The sequence below is a fragment of the Helianthus annuus genome, chromosome 5 (assembly GCF_002127325.2).
Source record: "Helianthus annuus cultivar XRQ/B chromosome 5, HanXRQr2.0-SUNRISE, whole genome shotgun sequence".
Taxonomy (NCBI): Eukaryota; Viridiplantae; Streptophyta; class Magnoliopsida; order Asterales; family Asteraceae; genus Helianthus; species Helianthus annuus.
In genome coordinates, this window is record NC_035437.2 from 49,180,163 (window position 1) to 49,202,358 (window position 22,196).

Below are 22,196 nucleotides of genomic sequence, written 5' to 3' on the forward strand. Positions count from 1 at the left end.
CCCGCCATTTGATGTTTTGACCCCCATTGAAGATTCCACACTCGTTGGCACAAACCGAGGCCACATGTAGTGCTTCCATAGCGAGAATGAATAGTAGCTGAGATAGTGGGTCGCCTTGTTGTACCCCCCTTTGAACGTTGAATTCGAGTGTCGGTGAGCCACTAACTAGAACGGGGGGTTCTAATAGATGATAAAATGCCCATAATCCATTTTCTCCAAAGAGTGGGGAACCCCATTTGTGCAAGAAAGGATATGAGAAAGTTCCAATTTAGGGAGTCAAATGCTTTTTCAAAATCAACTTTAAAGAGTAGCATTTTCTTCTTGTATTTCTTCCTATACGATACCAGTTCATTTATTATAATTGGCCAATCCAAGATACTCCTCTCTTCAATGTACGCCGTTTGATGTCACTCACTAAGTCACCAATAACCTTTTTTTAGCCTATTAGCGAGTACTTTCGAGACCACTTTCGATATACACCCTATGAGACTAATGGGCCAGAAGTCTTTGATGTGATTGGGGTTGGCGGTCTTAGGCACAAGAGTGATGAAGCATGAGTTACATCCCCGGTTTAGATTGCCATGTACGTAGAAATAGTCTAAGAGGAACAAGAAACCGGTCTCAACAATCTCCCAAAAGTGTTTGATGAAACCAAAGGTGAGGCCGTCGGGGCCCGGTGCCTTGTCATCACCACAATCCCAAACAGCTTCTTTGATTTCCTCTTTAGAGAATCTCTTCACCAACATCGACGCTTGCACCGAAGATAGTGCTTTGAAACCATTGTTTGTGAATGTTGGCTTGTTGACATCCTCTTCCGAAAAAAACTTCCGGAGTACTCTTTAATATTCAACTTGAGTTCATCCGGTTGTGACACCTGAACCCTGTTGAAAACAAGCCCATTTATTCTGTTGTACCTTTGGTGTCCTTTGACTATCCCGTGGAAGAAAGTAGAACTTTCATCACCATCTTTGATCCACTTTACCTTTGCACGTTGCTTCAGGTCTGCCAAATTATTATCTTCGATTTCACCCATACGTTTGACCCAGAGTTCTCTGTTAACTGCCTCTTCTTTAGTTAGCATGTTGGTTTCGGCCTTAATGTCTAAAGTTTCCACTTTTTTAGAGATCCGGTAGAACTTTGCAATTCTTGGTTTTTATTTTCGTGCACACGGTTTTATTGCCAATTTAAGGGCTTTCAGACGTGCAGCTAGAAGCTTGTCAGGGGGTTTAAAAGGTACGATACCAGTGTAGGATGTTTTTACGATATTCATTAAACCTTCCTCTTTCAGCTACGAATTGAAGAAACAAAGGGGGGGGGGACGCCAAACTTCACATCTGAACAAGTAAGAAGTAATGGACGGTGATTAGAATGATACCTGGGTAGACCAGTGAGGTTCGCCAATGGCCACCTAGACATAAAGGAGTGGCAGATAAGTACTCTGTCTATTTTGCTGAAACGCTTCCCACCATCCTATCTGTGGGTAAACGAGCACCCCATCATAGCGTATTCAGAAAGGGCTATAGTGCGAATGAACCAGTTGAAATCTTTAGCCGCAAGAGGGTTGAATTTCGAGTTCTTTCGTTCTCTAGGTTCCCGAACGCAGTTGAAATCCCCTAGGAAAATCCAACACCCATTCGAGGAGTTCATAAGGTCGTTTTGAGTCGACCAAAGATTCCTCTTAAGGTTAAGGTCATGTGGAGCATAGACATTTACGATGTTTAGCTCGACCCCCCCGTTCTTAAAATCCCCGATGTGGCCAGAAAGTATCTATTAGACACGGAAGTCGTACGAATAAAGACACCCGGATCCCACATGTTTAATAGACCCCCCGATCTGCCAGTAGAGTCAATAGAATCATATTCAACCGGTGTATTCCCCCAAAAAGAACTGACCTGTAGGTTCACCGAGCCGGAAAATTGCTTTTCCTGTATAGCAATAAAACTGATGTTATTTTTCTTTTTCAACTTCCTGATGTGCTCCGATTTCAAGGAGTCACCCGCTCCCTTATGTTAGCGGCTAAGTAGGAGTTTATTTTGGTGTATTAATCACCTTCCAAAATAAACTCATTTAGCCTATAAACAATTAAAAAAATAACTCATTAAGACCTAAGTCCACCACATAAGCCCATAAACCATTTAAATCCAATAAAAAGGGAAGAATCGACAAAGTTACTAAGTCATGCGGAAGCAGCTTCACACCACCGCTTCATCCTTGCCGGAGCAAGTATGTTTATTAATAGAATATATAAATAGTATAAATGGAGAGTTTTCTTTTAAAATACAATTAGAACATGGTTAGCAATCAAATGTATTTCATGTAAATCGCTATGTTGAATAAATGGGGTGATCCATTGACGAAGGCAAAGCCTTGGTTAGGGCCAAATGACGTAGGGTGTAATGAGTTTTACAAATAAATGATTCTGTCTGTAATTATCGAAGTTAAAGGGTATCCATTGCAATTCGATACAAACATAAAGAAGGAAAAGTGTAATTTACCATGTAATATACAGTAGGTACTATTCATAAGGATGTTTTTTTTTAATATATAGATATGAGTTTTACAAATAAATGATTGTGTCTGTAATTATCGAAGTTAAAGGGTATCCATTGAAATTCGATACAAACATAAAGAAGGAAAAGTGTAATTTACCATGTAATATACGGTAGGTACTATTCATAAGGATGTTTTTTTAATATATAGATAATGTTCATTTTAATTTCTATCATTCACTTTTAATATCGATTGACTTATTTTTTTTATTTGCGTTTTAATTTGATTTTTACTATTGTTATTAAGTGACCTGAGCAAATAGGTTAACCAGACCGGACAAAAAAAAGAAATCAAGTGATAGACAATTGGATATCCATTCCTCGTAAATTCTCAAACCCATAGGAAAAAAGTCCTGGTTTCGCCCCTGCCAAAATGCATTTGGCAAATCCACATTGCGCACCCAAAGCCACAACCTACTCCGTCTATTTATCCTTTGAATTTTCATTTAACTTCGGGTCATAATGATCGGTTTAGGATCAAATACAAAGACCCCTAAAAATAAAAAGTCGTACAAAGGGTATCAAACGAACTCCAAATATCATTGTCTTTTCTATATGTGCATCATTGTGTCTTTTTTGCGACTCATTGTGTATTTTTTCCTTTGCTTGACATTGTGTCATCTTGTGCCATCCATTGTGTCTTTATATACTTTTTATTTTTAGAATACTTTGTAGAATAACTTAACCCATAATGATCATACACCCTTTTAATTAGATGCATTCCAAATCACTCTTAAACATATGATTGGTATACTATTAACCGAAACTTCACTTTGGGTCGTGGTAGTCGTATACCCATTTAATTCATTATATATTTCTCAATCACACTTTTATAACTATGATTTGTCATAATCTTATTTTTAAAACGATAAAGCAAGTGATAACATGTTTGAACCACATTGTACTTTAAAACAAGCCCTGTAACGTGACAAATATAGACATATAGTTAAAACTTTGAAAAGTAAATCAGATAACATGCAATGGTAGATAGGGAAGTTTCAAATGAAAACCACTAGTTATTGTGAAAACTCGAAAACTAATTAAAAAAACCAAAAGAACATACCAAAATTTTTTTTTGCATACCAATTTTCGTCATTTTTTATATATAAAAAAAGTTTCAAAAAAAAAAATTTGTAATGCACATGTGTAATAATACTACACATGTGTACTACAATTTTTTTTTTTTTGAAAAAAAGTTTTTTTATATAAAAAAACCTGTGATTTTTATAAAAAAATTGAAAAAAAAAATTTGTGTGTTTTTTAGGCTTTTTTTAGTTACTTTTTAAGTTTTCACAATAAAAGTGGTTTTCATTTGAACCATCCCCGTGGTAGATACCCCATCATATATGTCATATAGGTATATGTTCTTAAAAGAAAAATACATACAAATTAATTCATTAAATGCATCCATGCCAAGTTAAAATTATAACTACCCTCTGGCACCCAAGCCTCTGGATTTGGGGAGCCTGCTCGCAACCAACGGTTGAACCATCCCTTGCGAGTCTCGCCCGAGACCCATTCCTTCAACAAACCCCATTTTCGCCATCATCTTAGACCCGAACCCTTTCGTATGCTTTTCAAAAGACCCAAACCCTTTCGTATGCTTTTCAAAAGACCCAAAATGCACATTTCCAGATTTACCCCTACTTTCACTACCCCTTGAACCTTGTGTACCCTGCTTGTTTGGTTTCTGTGGCGGTGGGGTTGCGTTCACTGGCTCTGACATCTCGGGGATCTTTGCTCCTAATCCGAGTGATTTGGGCCGTTGGATCACTTCAATCGGCTCTGATATTCCTCCACCGTCTTTACCCAGCCCACCCCCATCTACAAACCCCATCTTTGCCATCATTCTTGAACCAAAACCCGTTGTGTGCATCTCAAATGCACCATAGTTTGATGAGTTAGCAACAAGTTTGTTGTTGTTTAAGGTCTGGTGGTCAACCACAACAGTCTTTTCAGACTCGGTCACCATGTTACCGCTTGAGATGAATGAAACGGGCTGTGCAGCATACGATCCCGTTTTGTCTTTATCTCTCCGTTTTTTCTTGCTTGAATCGTTGCTTTTGGCAGATTTCGGGTCCAATGGACTCAAACCAGAGTTCTTGATTCTGTTTGACGGTGTCTTGCACATTGGCGTATCATTAGCTTCATCATTGATTCTCAATAGCTGAAAGAAAAAGTTGACAGCCAACGCGTAACTACTAAATACTCGAACAAATTTAATAAAAAATTAGTTTACCGTCTCGAGACGAATTCTGTCACTTGATGAAGGCATACGAGTGTGTTGCGTTCGTGTCACAGTTACAAACCTGAAGTGTAGAATAAACGTAAACAACTAGACACGCTTTAAATTCTAAATATTCAAAAAAGATGCTCAAACTACGGCGGAAAAAAATTGAAATGTAGTGTTTATACGAACATTACAAATATAGGTTTGACCCTTGAATCCGTTATGCAACCCACCCATCTTACTATCTGAAGCAAGTTTAAAAAGGGGAAAGCATAAGAGTATGCATCACCTTTTTTTGCCTGAACCTTGACTACCACTATGAAGATGATATATTGCTGCTAGCCTTTGAACCTATAGAATTTCAGTGATTTAAATGACATGTTATAACTAATGTAAAGTGTAGAAGTGTTGTGTATGATGCTTTAATCTTTTGGAAATGATGAAATGTTATATCTAGAACCTGGGAACAATCCCGAGAGTGCATAAGTTGAAACGACATAATATCACCCTTGTTCTTCACCATCTGCTCTAGTTTCTGCATTTAATACAAGCAAATGTTCACAAATCTTTTAGTAACAACACTATCTTAGCATATCAATTCATGACAAGTTTTAGTTGAAGGGTAACACGATTTTAACTTAAAATGGATATTAATAATGACTTGCTATATATATATTTTTATGTTTGTAAATTTTTTCTTGGCATAGGCCTCTAGCGTTCTCCGCACGTCCATTTTAGGCAACACATTGTAACAAAACACCGTTGCTAGACATGATGGAGGTCGTGTGGGGAAGGCAAGAGACCTATATACACATATAAAAATGTATATATGCACATACAAGGGTGAAAAGTAATTATTTTGTGCTTACATAATTTATTTTCTCAAGATCAACACCACGTATCATTCGCTCCTTGCGCTTAGAAGCAATCCTATCTTGGCGTAGCTTTTTCTTCTCACCTGAAATGACACGCTACCAGTCAAATATCTAGCCTTCACTTTCATAAGAACCGTAAGTCCATAACTATTTGATATATTATTTACCAGAAAATCTCCGGAAATTTTTACTCTTTTCAGCTTTCGATGGCCAGGACTGGGGAAGCTTTGGCGCATGCTTCTTTTTTCCATATAGAGATCTTGAATTCTTTACAAGCATAAGATCGTCAATGGTAGACCAATCATCCGTAGCAGCTCCAAATTTTCCAGGTTTCACCCGGCTTTTGTTCTTTGAACGAGGTTTCTTCATGCCATGTTCCCTTGATGCATCTTGAAGTTGAATCCCACTTACCCCTTCTAACATTTCACCAAAACGGCCACCGCTAAAATCTTCTTCATCGTCATCTGAGCTATCAAGAATTTGTCCTATTAGTTGATCAACATTCGCAACTTTGTAACTCCCACCAATCCCTTCAAAGTAATCTTGTGCAAGCTCATCGTCTATTTCAGAATCGCTGTTATACGCACCGTCACTATCAGATGATTCACAAGAATCTTCAGAGTCCGAACTTTCTTCTTCTCCTTCATCATCATCATTATCATCATCACCGTCATCTTCTTCGTCATCATCGTCACATGATATATCATGTGTGTACAACTTTACGCCACCAATTGACAAGAATCCTGAATTCGTCACCGGAGAAGACGAGCCATTGCCATCATCATCCATCATATCAGTTTCCATTTCGTGCGCAGATGATGAATCAAAACGAGAATATTCAACCTTTTCGGTAACTGGTGTCGCTCCGATAATGCTAGGGCCTTCGTCTGATTCAACATGAAACCCTAGTCCTATATGAGAACTATCATCCGCCTCAAAACTCGCGCCATAATTGTAACTATAAATCACAGTTTCTGAATCAGTGACCGGCCCTTGATCCATGTAAGCAATAATCTTCGATTCTTTTGAATCAACCAAAACAAGAGGATTTGATTCATCGAACTTGTTATGTTCATCTGCAAGGGTACTCACCTGCAAAATTTCAATTCGGTCAAATTGCCATTGTATATTTGTTTTCAGTCTTCATCAATCCAGATTCCATTAAAAAAAACACATTTAGAATTACATGTTCATCATCACTCAAAAACACATTTAGAATTAAAAAAAAAAACCCCTAATTTCCACAAAATGAGGTAAAATTAAAAAAAAAAAAAAAAAAAAAAAAAACCCTAATTTTTACAATGTGAGGTAAAATCAAAAAACTAAAATAAACCCTAATTTTGAAAAAAAAAAAATCATCACCTGAGGATATTTGTAAGCAAACGTATTCTTTATCGGCTTTTTCGATTCAACAATCTTCAGATTAGAACCAGAACCTTTCGATCTAATCGCAGATTTTTTCTTCGAATCATTAATTGTACGCGATTGATTACCTTTTCCTGCAAAAAAAAATAAATAAATTAGATAGTATCCATAAACAAATAGCCAATCGATTAATTGAATAGTGATATGCCTCTGGAAGGGGGGGACGTGATGACCGGAGACCAATCGGATAATAAACCGCCCTCAACAAATAAAGATTGTTTGGTGGGCTTTCGAGGTTTCGATTTATTGGGTTTTCTCTTGTTGCTTCCTCCGGCCATTGCTAATGTTGGAGATTGGAGAAACCCTGTTTATCGTCGGACGAAAATAGAGACGATGGGTTTGCTACGGTTGTGATTCTGGGTCACGTGCTGTAGCGTGCGATTGTGTGCTTTTCAGCTTTTCTTCCTATTTGAGTAAAACTAGGGTTAAGACTCGCCCGCGTTGCGGCGCGGGTACATCGTAAACATTGAATGGATTAGTCCAAACGTTATATGATGCATAAACTATATGAAAACACACATTTCGACGTATTCAGTTGAACTCAGTGTAACATGTATAAGCATTATGATTGGATCAAACGTAAAATAAATGGAATTCATATCGAACAATGATAACGTATTATATGTGACCCAACTTATACAAAGAAAACGTAACGGGTATGAAGGAAAGTATGCACATGTAATCGAAAGAGATTAGTTCGAGCTTTCAAAAAACGGCGAGAAAAAGAAACCATAATTTGACTCCACTTGGTTTGAAACAAACTTTACGAAATGTACATAAAATAAACACGAAAACATATTATATTTGACCTGAATCATTTCTCAAAAAAGTTTACGTCGAAACGTAGAACTTGAATTTATACGAAAACATACATAGAAATATGCACGTAAAAATGGTTTCTTTAAACGAAAACGTATTATATTTGACCTGACTCGTCTATAAAAAAAAGTTTACGTCGGAATGTAGAAGAAATCATATTTACGCATACCCGTACATAAAATATGCACGTAAAAATATTTTTTAAGTAAAGGAAGTATAGGGATAAACCTAAACAAAAAAATTATTAAAAAAATTAATAGGTTAAAAACGTTCGTAAAACCGTGCCAAGTAGCACCAATGCCACAACCACATCGACTCTCAACATCGTAAAAATAAAATAGATAAAATGGTAAAAATTACACTGAACGAAAAGCAGACTAAAATCGTTGAACCACTCACACCCGTTACAGTGTCTTAATACGAAGAAATTAACCAGAAACGTAAAAAGTAGAAAATAATAACTTAGTCGATCTACGACCCGCCCGTTGCGGCGAACTTTTCAAAAGGGGAAAATGGATGCGTTGCAACAGGTCTGTCAAATATGAAAAAATAGAGTAAAAACGTTGAATCTCACATGCACGCTACGACATGTTAGCAAAATTTAGAACGAAACGTAAAAAGAAAAACTTGCAAAGGATAAAAAGTATGGGGTACGAAAGTTGTAGATAATAAAGTGTTGTGTTAAATTATAAAAGATGGAAAACTTTGGGTTAAAAGTAAAAAATGAAAAGGGGTTAAAATGTAAAATATGAAATGTTTGGGTTAGAAGTGAAAAAGTAAGTTTTTTTTTTTGAAACACTCTCTAAGCACAAGTTACAAATCATGATAGCACATATAAGTTGCTTATTAATATATGGAATAACTAGTGGTATGTTTTCACGCTTCGCGTATTTGATTGGTATCGGTTTATCATGTAATGTTACTGGAATTCGATCGTTGGTCATGTAATGTTCCTGGAATTCAATTGTTGGTATCGGTTTAACATGTAATGTTACTGGAATTCAATCGTTATCGGTTTAACATGTAATGTTACTGGAATACAATCGTTATTGATAGTTCGTTACAATACCGACACTAGGTTATACTAACTATAAGAAAATAAAACCGAAATACCAATATGTATATGTAAATTTTAATAGTTCTTAAGTTTTATATTAGAAGCTTGAACTAAGTAAATTTTAATAGTTCTTAACTTTTATAATAGAAGCTTAAACTATGTAGTAAAACAAAACTCCATTTCAATAAGAAATTATTTAAAATTTGTTTAAGTAATCAAACGATTCAAAAACTCTCAATTCAACCACTTTCAATTTAGACTATATGGTGGGAGTGGAAATCTGGCGTGGAGGTCAGATCACGCCCACAAAATCACCCCGTGCTTTGCGTTTTCTACGACCTTGTGTGTGGGGCGGGGGATTTTTCACCAGCGCGGGGGGGGGGGGGGGGGAATTTAACACTAAGTGGGGCCCTTTCCACGCCCAACACCGATCGTGCCTTTTATACCACGCCCTCTTGCTTACGTGGCAGCCACATGACCCTTAACGCCCTCTCTTCATACCTCTCCATACTGAATGTTCTTATAAGATATATTACTTCCTGTCACTTGTCAGTAAAAGCACTTTCACAAAACCGAAACTAAGTGTCCCATCTTTACCCACCAATTTCTCTATATCGCCCTATCTGAATTATCCTGTAGTTGTATCCCTACCCAAACTAACCACAAATTACAGATTTTAGATTATGGGTTTTCATCTTTACCTTATTTAAGAGCATTCATATTGGATCCTCTACAATTACGTTAGTGTGTCCTCTATTATATAAAGTGTTTCTAAGTGAAGGAGAGAAAATGTTACTGTAATTTAGAGAAAACACTATTTACCCTCTATAACTTTTTAATATTTTTTTAACACCCAAAAAAATGTGTAATTTATTTATTATGCCTTTAAATATTTTGGTATGAAAAAAAAATAATAACTTTAGTTGACTAACTTAGTTAAGTAGAGTGGCTCTTGTGTAGAAGGGATGAAAGTTATGCCTGAATAAATAATAAATGAAACTATAGGGGCTGAAAGTGTATAAATGAATGACAGTTTAATGACAAAAAAGAGTACAGTGTGTGTGTATATATCGTACGAGAGAGAGGAGAGAAGGAGAAAACCTTCTCCTTAAAAAACAACAAGAAATTCAGCAAATCAAAGAGGTTTTAGGGCTGAATTTGAATGCATGTATTGAGATTCTTGATCCTCTAAGTGTTTCTAACATAAGGTAAGTTGAATTTGATGATATAATGATCTTTCATGAAGTGGGTTGTAATCAATCCATGAAATTATATGAAAATAAGCATGAATATTGGTTGGAATTATCATGTAGGAGATGAATTATACTTGATTTTGATTATCTTGATGATTTGAAACAAAACCCACTTGTAGTGGAAGGATAATGATGTATGATGATCATGTTGGTGTAAAATTAGTGCAATGTTGATGTATGAATGCATATGTAGTAGAATATTTGATAAATGAATTTGATATAGAATAAATGTCATGCGAGCTTAGTTGATTTGATGATCTAATATATGAATTAGTAGGAATGTGCATAGAATACCTGTACATTATACTTTGCTAGTGGTACTCACACCAAGTGTTTTATGAAATGACTTGAATAAAGATTTCTATATGACAAAGATTATCTCATGTGAACATGTAACACCCCAAATCTCATATGTTATAAAATAATATTATATTCATGAAGTTAAGTGACGTAAGGCGGTAATTATAAAATGGTACCGTAAAAGAATGATGGTAGATTTAAAATTACGTATGTAACTAAGTTAACCAAAGGAAAGTGACCAAGTTTATGTAGAAACTTCAATATGAGCACAAACTCTAAAAGATGAGGGGCTAAATATGTTATTAAGTGTTGAAGTTTGATAAAAAAAGGGCAGGGTTTTCCCTGGGCTTGTGCGATCGACAAAAAGGGGGAAAGCAGGGGAAAACAATGCTCTCAAACCCTAGCAAGAAAAATCTTCAATCAAGAAGCCTAGGGGTCGAAATTTCTATGCATGAATAAGGAATCATAACTGTCACACCCCCAAAATCCACGTGCGGAGTATCACCGCTTGGGAGCGTGACTGACCAGGATCAAGCCACCAATCATATAGAACAATGTATATAGTTAAAGTAATAGTAATTAAACCAAACCAAATCCATATGAAAGGTGTTTCCAAAACATAAGTAAGTTATCACTGTTTAGCGGAAGCGTATAAGTAAAACCCAATATAAGTATGTAATGTCATAAAGTGTTCAACAAACAATCACGATCCAAGCCCACAACGACCAGCTCCTCCCTGTGCAAGCTCTATGTATCTAACGACCTGCAAGGCATGTAACAGAGGATCAACAACTAGTTGAGCGAGTTCACAGAAAGTAAATGTGTAATAGTATATTCGTTTGTAACATGTGGCTCTACTGGGCCGATAGTACGTTCTATTGGTGGGGGCTTCCCATGTTGTATAACCACTAGACTATTCGTAACCATAAGTGTTCTACACATCCCGAGAACAGTAATACGTACAAGTTCACGTAGGTTTTACGTAAGTATCCTTCACAACCGAGGATAGGGGTACGCGGGGGTTTACGTAGGTTTTACGTAAGTGCCTGACACAACCGAGGCAGTAGTGAGTATAAGTTCACGTAGGTTTTACGTGAGTATCCTTCACAACCGAGGATAGCGAGTAGCATAAGTATACGTAGGTTTTACGTATGTGTCCTGCACAACCGAGGACGATGGTATGGTAGTCTAGTAACAGTGTCCGTATGAATCTATTCAACCTTATCCTTTCAATCCCATTCCCAAGCCCTGGGAATCCCATGCCTTAGTAAGAGTGTGAACTCACCTTGGTTTGCTCGGTATGCTTAACTATGTGTTCACAAGTAATCAGTCACGACCTATAGTACGCACGTATATATATATATAAAAAAATATCAGTTTCGTTCGTAATGACTCGCATGCAAATCTAGCATCACATTGTGCTAGGCAGTTAACATCAAGTATCACGCAACAGTTAATCATGTTCAAACAATCCATGTTACACATATAGGTCTTTTGTAGTTTATTCTACTATGATTATCCAGTAATTCACTTAACAGAATTAGCATTCAACAGGACTAACAAACTGACTGGGTTACTGAACTAACAGAGTTACACAGTTAGTAAGGGTTACACTCTTAACAGAGTTGCATATCATAACTGAGTAAATAGAGTTACTAAAATTAATTGATTAACCAAATTAATCAACTTAACTTAACGGAGTAAATAAACTAGTAATGCTATGGGCTTAACAAAATTAACAAAGTTAACAAGATAAATAACTTAACCAAGTTAATAACTAGCTAAGCAAATAAACCAACAATGTTACTGAATAACTTCACGAAATCACATGCGACAATTAAGGCTTTGGCGAAATCCCTTAAGTGCCGAAAACACTAGGTGGGCCGAAAACCCTTTATGGGCCGATAACACTATGCCGAAATCACTCCTTGGGCCGAATTCACTTAGTGATTTCGTCCAGTTTGTTTAAAATTGTGAAGGGTTTTCGTCGAGTACCTCCTCATCAACCACAACAGTTACACCCAAACCCTAATGATGAGTAACAGTTGCATGATCGGTCATCCCGAATCATTTAATTATATCATTAATATGTAAGCATACAAACTACCTAATCATTGTGAAACCAAGACCATAAATAAATTTGCAGGCCATTCATTAACAGACATACACTAATGATCATATCATCCAATAAACATGGCAGTGTGTCAATAATATATATATATTGTTCTTTTATAATGGCCGACAAAGATTGTTGTGCATGATAATTTTCACATATTCCTATAATTTATCAGTAGGTCACATGTTGGGCAATTAATAATATTCAGTAGATCACATTCAAATCTTACAAGATACATCATGTGAACAGAATCATTGTCAACATTTAATTCAACAGTAAAACATACGTATTGCAGCCGATCTATATACATGTGCATCCATCCATTCCGTTTTACAATCAGCATTATATCATCAGATTAATCATCGAGAACCATAACATAATCACATAACATCCATTATTCAATCTAACGTATACATACAAACATGAAATCATGCATAGTTCAAACAACAGTGCAACTAACCGTGATGATAGATCACAAGATTGATTGAAGGGAAAAGGTTGAAGTCTTGCCGTTGCCGTCGCACAAAGATGAGGGAAGAGAAGTGGTTAGGGTTTTCAGGTTAATCTCTAACGTATGGTTATTATAAAAACCTTATAGTTGTTCGCTACTGGGCCGAAGCCCATTCCTGATTTCGTTGTTCACAAACAAGGTGGACGAAAACACCTTGTGTTTTCGTGAGTGGATGTGTTTTCGTAGGGGTGTTTGGCCAAGTTCTATACTAACCAGTTCAATATTAATACCAAATATATTATTATTAACTTACACTCACTAATGCACACCAATTATCACATATCGGTTACAACGAAAACACCTTACGATTTAACATGTTACAAACGTATACAAGTCGTGTAACTAATCAACTAGAACAATTAACGTGCAATTAATGCGAAGATGGAAATCTTGGAAATTCGAGTTGTCACATTATCCCCAACTTGAAAGAAATTTCGTCCCGAAATTTAGCATGCGGTTACTGAGAAAGCTAGGTAGTTGTATCGTTTACCTGGGGTGTCACATCATCCCCCCGTTGATTTGGAATTTCGTCCCGAAATTCCGCAGTAGTAGCTTCAGTCTCAGTAGTGGTTGCATTGGTTTCGAATAACTGGGGGTACTTTTCTGTCATCTGGTCTTCGCGTTCCCAGATGTACTCTGGGCCACGACGGGAGTTCCAACGAACTCGAACAAGAGGGATTCTCTTGTTTTTAAGGACCTTAACATCCCGGTCCGTGATTTCAACTGGCTCCTCGACGAACTGCAACCGCTCATCGATGGTGAGTTCATTAAAAGGAACTATGAGGGTCTCATCTGACAGACATTTCTTCAGATTCGACACGTGGAATACGTTGTGAACTGCACCGAGTTCAGCTGGTAAGTTTAGCTTGTAGGCCACCTTGCCTATTTTCTCAATGATCTCGAACGGTCCGACATATCGCCGATTCAGTTTGCCCCTTTTGCCAAAACGAACCACACCCTTCCAGGGTGAGACTTTTAGTAAAACCCGGTCCCCGACCTGAAATTCCAACGGTTTCCTACGCTTATCCGCGTATGCTTTCTGACGGTCGCGTGCTGCCGCCATGCGTTGTCGTATCTGTGCAATCTTTTCCGTGACGTCCACCACAATTTCTGGACCCGTGATCTGACTATCCCCCACCTCTGCCCAACAGAGAGGTGACCGGCATTTACGCCCGTACAATGCCTCGAACGGAGCGGCTTGTATGCTAGTGTGATAACTGTTATTGTATGAGAACTCCACCAAAGGGAGATGCTTTTCCCAGCCGTTGCCGAAATCAATAACACATGCCCGAAGCATGTCTTCAAGAGTTTGGATCGTTCGCTCAGACTGCCCATCCGTCTGAGGGTGATACGCTGTGCTCATGTCTAACCATGAGCCGAAAGATTTATGCATCGCTTGCCATAGCTCTGACGTGAATCGTGCATCCCGATCCGAAATGATGGAGGTGGGCACCCCGTGCCTTGAAACAACTTCTTTAAGATAAACGTCTGCGAGGGTGGAGAACTTATCCGTTTCCTTTATAGCCAGGAAGTGTGCAGACTTTGTGAGTCGATCCACGATCACCCATATGGTGTCATTCCCACGCTGGGATCTGGGTAGGCCTGTAACAAAATCCATGGAAATTTCTTCCCATTTCCATTGCGGTATCTTGGGTTGCTGAAGTAGGCCCGCTGGTTTCTGATACTCCACTTTGACTTTTGCACATGTCAAACACTTGCCAACGTAAGTCGCTATGTGGGCCTTCATGCTAGGCCACCAGTAAGTAGTTCTGATGTCATGGTACATTTTATCCGAACCTGGATGTATCGAGTAGCGAGACTTGTGTGCTTCATCCATCACAAGCTCTCGTAAACCGCCATAGAGTGGGACCCAAATACGCCCTGTTACATAGTAAGCTCCATCTTCCTTTTGTTCTAATCGTTGCCTTGAGCCGCGTAAGGCTTCAGCCCTGGCGTTTTCTGGTTTCAATGCTTCCACCTGAGCATCTCGTATTTGTGCAGGAAGATCAGACTGAATAGTGAGCTGCAAAGCTCGTACACGCCTAGGTAGAGTGTCTTTCCGACTGAGAGCGTCAGCCACAACATTGGCTTTGCCTGGATGGTACTTGATGGCGCATTCGTAATCATTAAGTAACTCGACCCATCGTCGTTGACGCATATTCAATTCCTTCTGCTTGAAGATATGCTCGAGACTCCTGTGATCGGTGTAAATAGTGCACTTGGTACCGTACAGGTAGTGTCGCCATATCTTGAGCGCGAAAACAACAGCTCCCAGCTCTAAATCGTGCGTCGTGTAGTTCCGTTCATGAACTTTGAGTTGTCGCGAAGCGTAGGCAATAACTTTATCCCGCTGTATCAATACACAACCAAGCCCCTGTATCGATGCGTCACAATAGACCACAAAATCATCCGTGCCCTCTGGCAATGAGAGAATAGGTGAACTGCATAATCTATCCTTCAGATACTGAAAAGCCGTTTCTTGTGTATTACCCCAACGATAGGTAACACCTTTCTGTGTCAACATAGTAAGCGGCTGTGCGATCTTGGAGAAGTCTTTAATGAACCGTCTGTAATACCCCGCCAAACCCAAGAATTGGCGTATTTCCGTTGGTGTACGCGGTGCAGGCCAGTTCCGTATCGAATCTACCTTGGATGGATCGACATGAATCCCATCCCTGTTCACCACATGGCCTAAGAAGTGGACTTCACGAAGCCAGAAGTCGCATTTTGAAAACTTAGCGTACAGTTGTTCCTTTCGAAGAAGTTCCAGGATAAGACGTAAGTGCTGCTCGTGTTCCTCCTGACTCTTGGAGTAGATCAGAAAGTCGTCGATGAAAACAATGACGAACTTGTCAAGATAGGGTTTGCACACCCTGTTCATAAGATCCATGAAAACTGCAGGCGCGTTCGTAAGCCCAAATGGCATAACCAGAAACTCGTAGTGACCGTAGCGAGTTCTGAATGCTGTCTTGGAGACGTCCTCATCCCGGACTCTCAGCTGATGATAACCAGACCTTAGATCAATCTTGGAGTAGTAGCTCGACCCTTGCAACTGGTCGAATAAGTCGTCGATACGAGGAAGAGGATAGCGGTTCTTCACTGTGACCTTGTTCAGTTCACGGTAATCGATGCACATCCTAAAAGTGCCATCCTTCTTTTTCACGAATAATACTGGAGCTCCCCAAGGCGATGAGCTTGGACGAATAAAGCCCTTTTCCAAGAGCTCTTGTAGTTGCTTGGACAATTCTTCCAATTCAGTTGGAGCCAAACGATACGGTGCGCGAGCTATAGGTGCTGCTCCTGGGGCTAGTTCGACTTGAAACTCGACTTGGCGATGAGGCGGTAGACCAGGTAAATCTTCAGGAAACACTTGAGGAAATTCGCGTACAACTGGAATATCCTCTATTCTTTTCTCTTTCGTCGATGCATCAGTAACTAGTGCCAAGATGGCAGTATGCCCCTTTCTTAAACATTTCTGAGCCTTCAAGAAAGAGATGATGCCAACCACAACACCACTCTTGTCGCCTTGAACTTCGAGAGGTTCCTTACCAGAACGAGGAATACGAATGATCTTCTCCTTACATAGAATCTCTGCCTGCTGCTTAGATAACCAATCCATGCCGATGACGATGTCGAAACTACCCAGAACTATAGGGATAAGGTCGATGGAGAAAGTCTGACCAGCTAAGACAATGCTACAACCCTTAACTATCTGTGTGGCCTCTACACTTTTACCGTTTGCTAACTCTACGACATGTTTGGCTTTTAGGGGTGTTGGTGTATGTTTTAACAATTTACTCATTTTCAAAGACATATAACTCGTATCCGCACCCGAATCAAACAAAACAGTAACATAAATATCGTCGAGAAGAAACTTACCCATAACTACATTGAGATCATTTCTGGCATCACCCTGCCCCAACACAAATGCACGACCCCTTGCTTCATTGCCATTGTTGTTCCCACCATTGTTGTTGTTGCCATTGCCATTCCCCTGATTGTTGTTATTGTTGTTGTTGTTCTGGTTCCTGTTTAGCTGAGGGCAGTGCCTTTTGAAGTGCCCTTCTGCGCCGCAATGAAAAAAATCCTTTGTTGCCCTGTTGCTGATTCTGCTGTGCTTGAGGCTGCTGCTGATTCTGGTTCGCAGGCCGAGGGCTTCTACAATCTTTGGCCTCATGGCCCATCTTGAGGCATCTTTGACAGCGACCTTTGTTACACTGGCCACTGTGGTGTCTGTTGCAGTTGTTACACTTTGGGAGGTTCCCTCGATATCCACCCTGCCTGTGACTGCCTGAAGAATGCTGGCTGGGACTCTGGTAACTGTCAGTCTTCCGCTGTTGAACCTGTGACTGAACTGAAGCTGACCCCTTGCTAGAATCCCCGTCCCATTTTCTCTTGTTGTCACTGGGTGTAGCAAGTGTAGCAGAAGTAGTAGCGGTAGCAGTAGCGCTGATACATTTAGGCAGTTTGTTCTGATCCATTGCCTGATCTGTGATGCGATGAGCGAGGCATTGAATAGCCTGGATGTTGTCAAGATTAGCCGATGTCACATGGCTCTGAATTTCTGGCGCCAAACCCTTGAGATACAACTCAATACGCTTAACTGGAGGGTCCACCATAGTTGGGCACAACACGGCCAGCTCGTTTGACCTTTTGGTATAAGCTTCAATCTCTGACCCAACCATTTTCAAATGATATAGTTCATCTTCCAGCTTATGAATGTCTTCCCGAGTGCAGTACTCCCTTTTGATCAGTTCCTTGAAATCATTCCAAGGGGTGGCGTTAGCAGCTGCCAACCCTAAGATCTGCACTTGTGCGTTCCACCAAGTTAGAGCAATCCCCTCTAAAGTACCAGTGGCATACTTGACCCTGCGAGCCTCAGGGCATTCACACATCTCGAACACAGACTCGAGCTTTTCAAACCAGTGGAGGAGTCCAACTGATCCCTCCGTGCCACTGAATGTGCTTGGACGACAGTCCATGAAGTTCTTGAAAGTGCAGACGGGCTGCTGAGCGTGTTGACCTGCTTGAGCAGCTGCAAGTGCCGCAGCAACTTGTTCATTAACGAAAGCCGTCAGCTGGGCTTGTGTCATGTTAATTCGTCCGGCCATTGATCTTCACATCAAAGGCAACATAAGTGAGAAAGGTTCGCGAATAGTGCGATGACAGAAGAGTGTAAGCACATAGGTGTTCTCAAGCAATAACAAGTAATGAGCAGTGTAATCTAAGCATACTACGAGCAAAGTTCTATGCAATTCTTGCATGTAGGCAATAAACATAAACCTTATTACCTAGGATGTGGAGTCTTGCACGTGGAGCGAAGCGTCGTTGTGGATCGTTGAGAGCACTGTTCTGGTTATAGTCTGGTTTTAATAAAAACGTTTTCCCCATATTAAAACCAAGTTCTCTATAACCAATGGCTCTGATACCAATCTGTCACACCCCCAAAATCCACGTGCGGAGTATCACCGCTTGGGAGCGTGACTGACCAGCATCAAGCCACCAATCATATAGAACAATGTATATAGTTAAAGTAATAGTAATTAAACCAAACCAAATCCATATGAAAGGTGTTTCCAAAACATAAGTAAGTTATCACTGTTTAGCGGAAGCGTATAAGTAAAACCCAATATAAGTATGTAATGTCATAAAGTGTTCAACAAACAATCACGATCCAAGCCCACAACGACCAGCTCCTCCCTGTGCAAGCTCCATGTATCTAACGACCTGCAAGGCATGTAACAGAGGATCAACAACTAGTTGAGCGAGTTCACAAAAAGTAAATGTGTAATAGTATATTCGTTTGTAACATGTGGCTCTACTGGGCCGATAGTACGTTCTATTGGTGGGGGCTTCCCATGTTGTATAACCACTAGACTATTCGTAACCATAAGTGTTCTACACATCCCGAGAACAGTAATACGTACAAGTTTACGTAGGTTTTACGTAAGTATCCTTCACAACCGAGGATAGGGGTACGCGGGGGTTTACGTAGGTTTTACGTAAGTGCCTGACACAACCGAGGCAGTAGTGAGTACAAGTTCACGTAGGTTTTACGTGAGTATCCTTCACAACCGAGGATAGCGAGTAGCATAAGTATACGTAGGTTTTACGTATGTGTCCTGCACAACCGAGGATGATGGTATGGTAGTCTAGTAACAGTGTCCGTATGAATCTATTCAACCTTATCCTTTCAATCCCATTCCCAAGCCCTGGGAATCCCATGCTTTAGTAAGAGTGTGAACTCACCTTGGTTTGCTCGGTATGCTTAACTATGTGTTCACAAGTAATCAGTCACGACCTATAGTACGCACGTATATATATATATAAAAAAAATATCAGTTTCGTTCGTAATGACTCGCATGCAAATCTAGCATCACATTGTGCTAGGCAGTTAACATCAGGTATCACGCAACAGTTAATCATGTTCAAACAATCCATGTTACACATATAGGTCTTTTGTAGTTTATTCTACTATGATTATCCAATAATTCACTTAACAGAATTAGCATTCAACAGGACTAACAAACTGACTGGGTTACTGAACTAACAGAGTTACACAGTTAGTAAGGGTTACACTCTTAACAGAGTTGCATATCATAACTGAGTAAATAGAGTTACTAAAATTAATTGATTAACCAAATTAATCAACTTAACTTAACGGAGTAAATAAACTAGTAATGCTATGGGCTTAACAAAATTAACAAAGTTAACAAGATAAATAACTTAACCAAGTTAATAACTAGCTAAGCAAATAAACCAACAATGTTACTGAATAACTTCACGAAATCACATGCGACAATTAAGGCTTTGGCGAAATCCCTTAAGTGCCGAAAACACTAGGTGGGCCGAAAACCCTTTATGGGCCGATAACACTATGCCGAAATCACTCCTTGGGCCGAATTCACTTAGTGATTTCGTCCAGTTTGTTTAAAATTGTGAAGGGTTTTCGTCGAGTACCTCCTCATCAACCACAACAGTTACACCCAAACCCTAATGATGAGTAACAGTTGCATGATCGGTCATCCCGAATCATTTAATTATATCATTAATATGTAAGCATACAAACTACCTAATCATTGTGAAACCAAGACCATAAATAAATTTGCAGGCCATTCATTAACAGACATACACTAATGATCATATCATCCAATAAACATGGCAGTGTGTCAATAATATATATATATTGTTCTTTTATAATGGCCGACAAAGATTGTTGTGCATGATAATTTTCACATATTCCTATAATTTATCAGTAGGTCACATGTTGGGAAATTAATAATATTCAGTAGATCACATTCAAATCTTACAAGATACATCATGTGAACAGAATCATTGTCAACATTTAATTCAACAGTAAAACATACGTATTGCAGCCGATCTATATACATGTGCATCCATCCATTCCGTTTTACAATCAGCATTATATCATCAGATTAATCATCGAGAACCATAACATAATCACATAACATCCATTATTCAATCTAACGTATACATACAAACATGAAATCATGCATAGTTCAAACAACAGTGCAACTAACCGTGATGATAGATCACAAGATTGATTGAAGGGAAAAGGTTGAAGTCTTGCCGTTGCCGTCGCACAAAGATGAGGGAAGAGAAGTGGTTAGGGTTTTCAGGTTAATCTCTAACGTAAGGTTATTATAAAAACCTTATAGTTGTTCGCTACTGGGCCGAAGCCCATTCCAGATTTCGTTGTTCACAAACAAGGTGGACGAAAACACCTTGTGTTTTCGTGAGTGGATGTGTTTTCGTAGGGGTGTTTGGCCAAGTTCTATACTAACCAGTTCAATATTAATACCAAATATATTATTATTAACTTACACTCACTAATGCACACCAATTATCACATATCGGTTACAACGAAAACACCTTACGATTTAACATGTTACAAACGTATACAAGTCGTGTAACTAATCAACTAGAACAATTAACGTGCAATTAATGCGAAGATGGAAATCTTGGAAATTCGAGTTGTCACAATAACCTCCTAAGTATTCTTATCAACAAGTAAGTCGAATTTTATGGTATAATGATTTTGATGAAACGGGTTGTGTGTAATCCGTGAATGTTTATTGAAATTGAGTAAGAATTCTAGATAATATGAACACATAGAAGTTATAATATGCTTAATTTCGATTATGTTGATGTTTTTGGGGAAAACCCATTTGTAGAAGTAGTAGAATGAAGATGATGATGGTTACATATGTTTTGTTTTATAAAATTTTGGATGTATGATGTTAGATGTTATAGGATGTTGTTGAATGAACCTAATTAGAATGAAAGTTATGGGATATTTGTGGAATCAATGATTTTGATATGAAATAGTAAGATTATGCACAAGATACTAGTACTTTATGCTTTGTAAAAAGTACGCACATGACATGTTCGATGAAATGACTAGGCTAATTAAGTTATCCTTTGAGCATGAAATTCTTGTTGAATTGATGAATTAGTATGAAAATGAAACTTGTATGCGGATATTTAATGTTGGAATTATGTTGTATGTGCATGTGTGATTTGGTGGTGGTATGTGTGTTTTACTAAGTGAGTTGGGAATGTATATAATGTCTGTGGTATAATCGAATTTAATAGTATGAACGAATGAGGTTAGATTGGTAATTCACAAGATGGACAGTTGACTTTCAAAAAGTCAAATGCGTAATAAGCTTTTGTCACAAGTGTTATGTTTGGGGAATCATTAATTACATGCTACATCAATATGTTCCATATGTAACAACATGAAGTATTATGTGGAATGAAAAGATGTGATTTTAAGCTTATGTTTTGTGTTGTTGGAAATTGACAAGTAAAGTATAATGTTGGATAAGAATATGAAATGAATGCAATATTAGAATGTGCGAATGTACTAATGAAATGGTAACCATGATGACATGAAAGTGTAGGACCATGTCAAGGTGGGCAAAAATAGAAGGCTAACGGAAAGGAAATGAGGAAGCATGCACGAAACGGGCACTCGAGGTAAGTGAACCTCGATTCACTTCTTGCGATTTCATCCATGCTATTTTATTACATGCGA

General features: G+C 38.7%; 1 protein-coding gene across 1 annotated transcript; it reads right to left on the minus strand.

Moving 5' to 3' along the window:
* Nucleotides 1–3,894: 3,894 nt before the first annotated feature.
* LOC110940398 lies at nt 3,895–7,472 on the minus strand. The gene is made up of 8 exons (XM_022181948.2): nt 7,228–7,472; nt 7,017–7,153; nt 5,822–6,746; nt 5,649–5,737; nt 5,240–5,314; nt 5,069–5,130; nt 4,789–4,858; nt 3,895–4,716 (listed from the first exon to the last, which is right to left on the minus strand). Exons 1-8 carry the CDS (start codon nt 7,355–7,357, stop codon nt 3,979–3,981), a joined length of 2,226 nt encoding a protein of 741 aa, XP_022037640.2. The 5' UTR covers nt 7,358–7,472; the 3' UTR covers nt 3,895–3,978.
* Nucleotides 7,473–22,196: the final 14,724 nt, after the last annotated feature.

Coding starts and splice junctions, on each gene's coding strand:
- LOC110940398 (XM_022181948.2), bottom strand. CDS start 7,357: ATGGCCGGAGGAAGCAACAAGAGAAAACCCAATAAATCGAAACCTCGA. Junction 7,154..7,227: donor CACGTCCCCCCCTTCCAGAG/GCATATCACTAT, acceptor TTTTTTTTGCAG/GAAAAGGTAATCAATCGCGT. Junction 5,315..5,648: donor ATCTTGAGAAAATAAATTAT/GTAAGCACAAAA, acceptor TATTAAATGCAG/AAACTAGAGCAGATGGTGAA.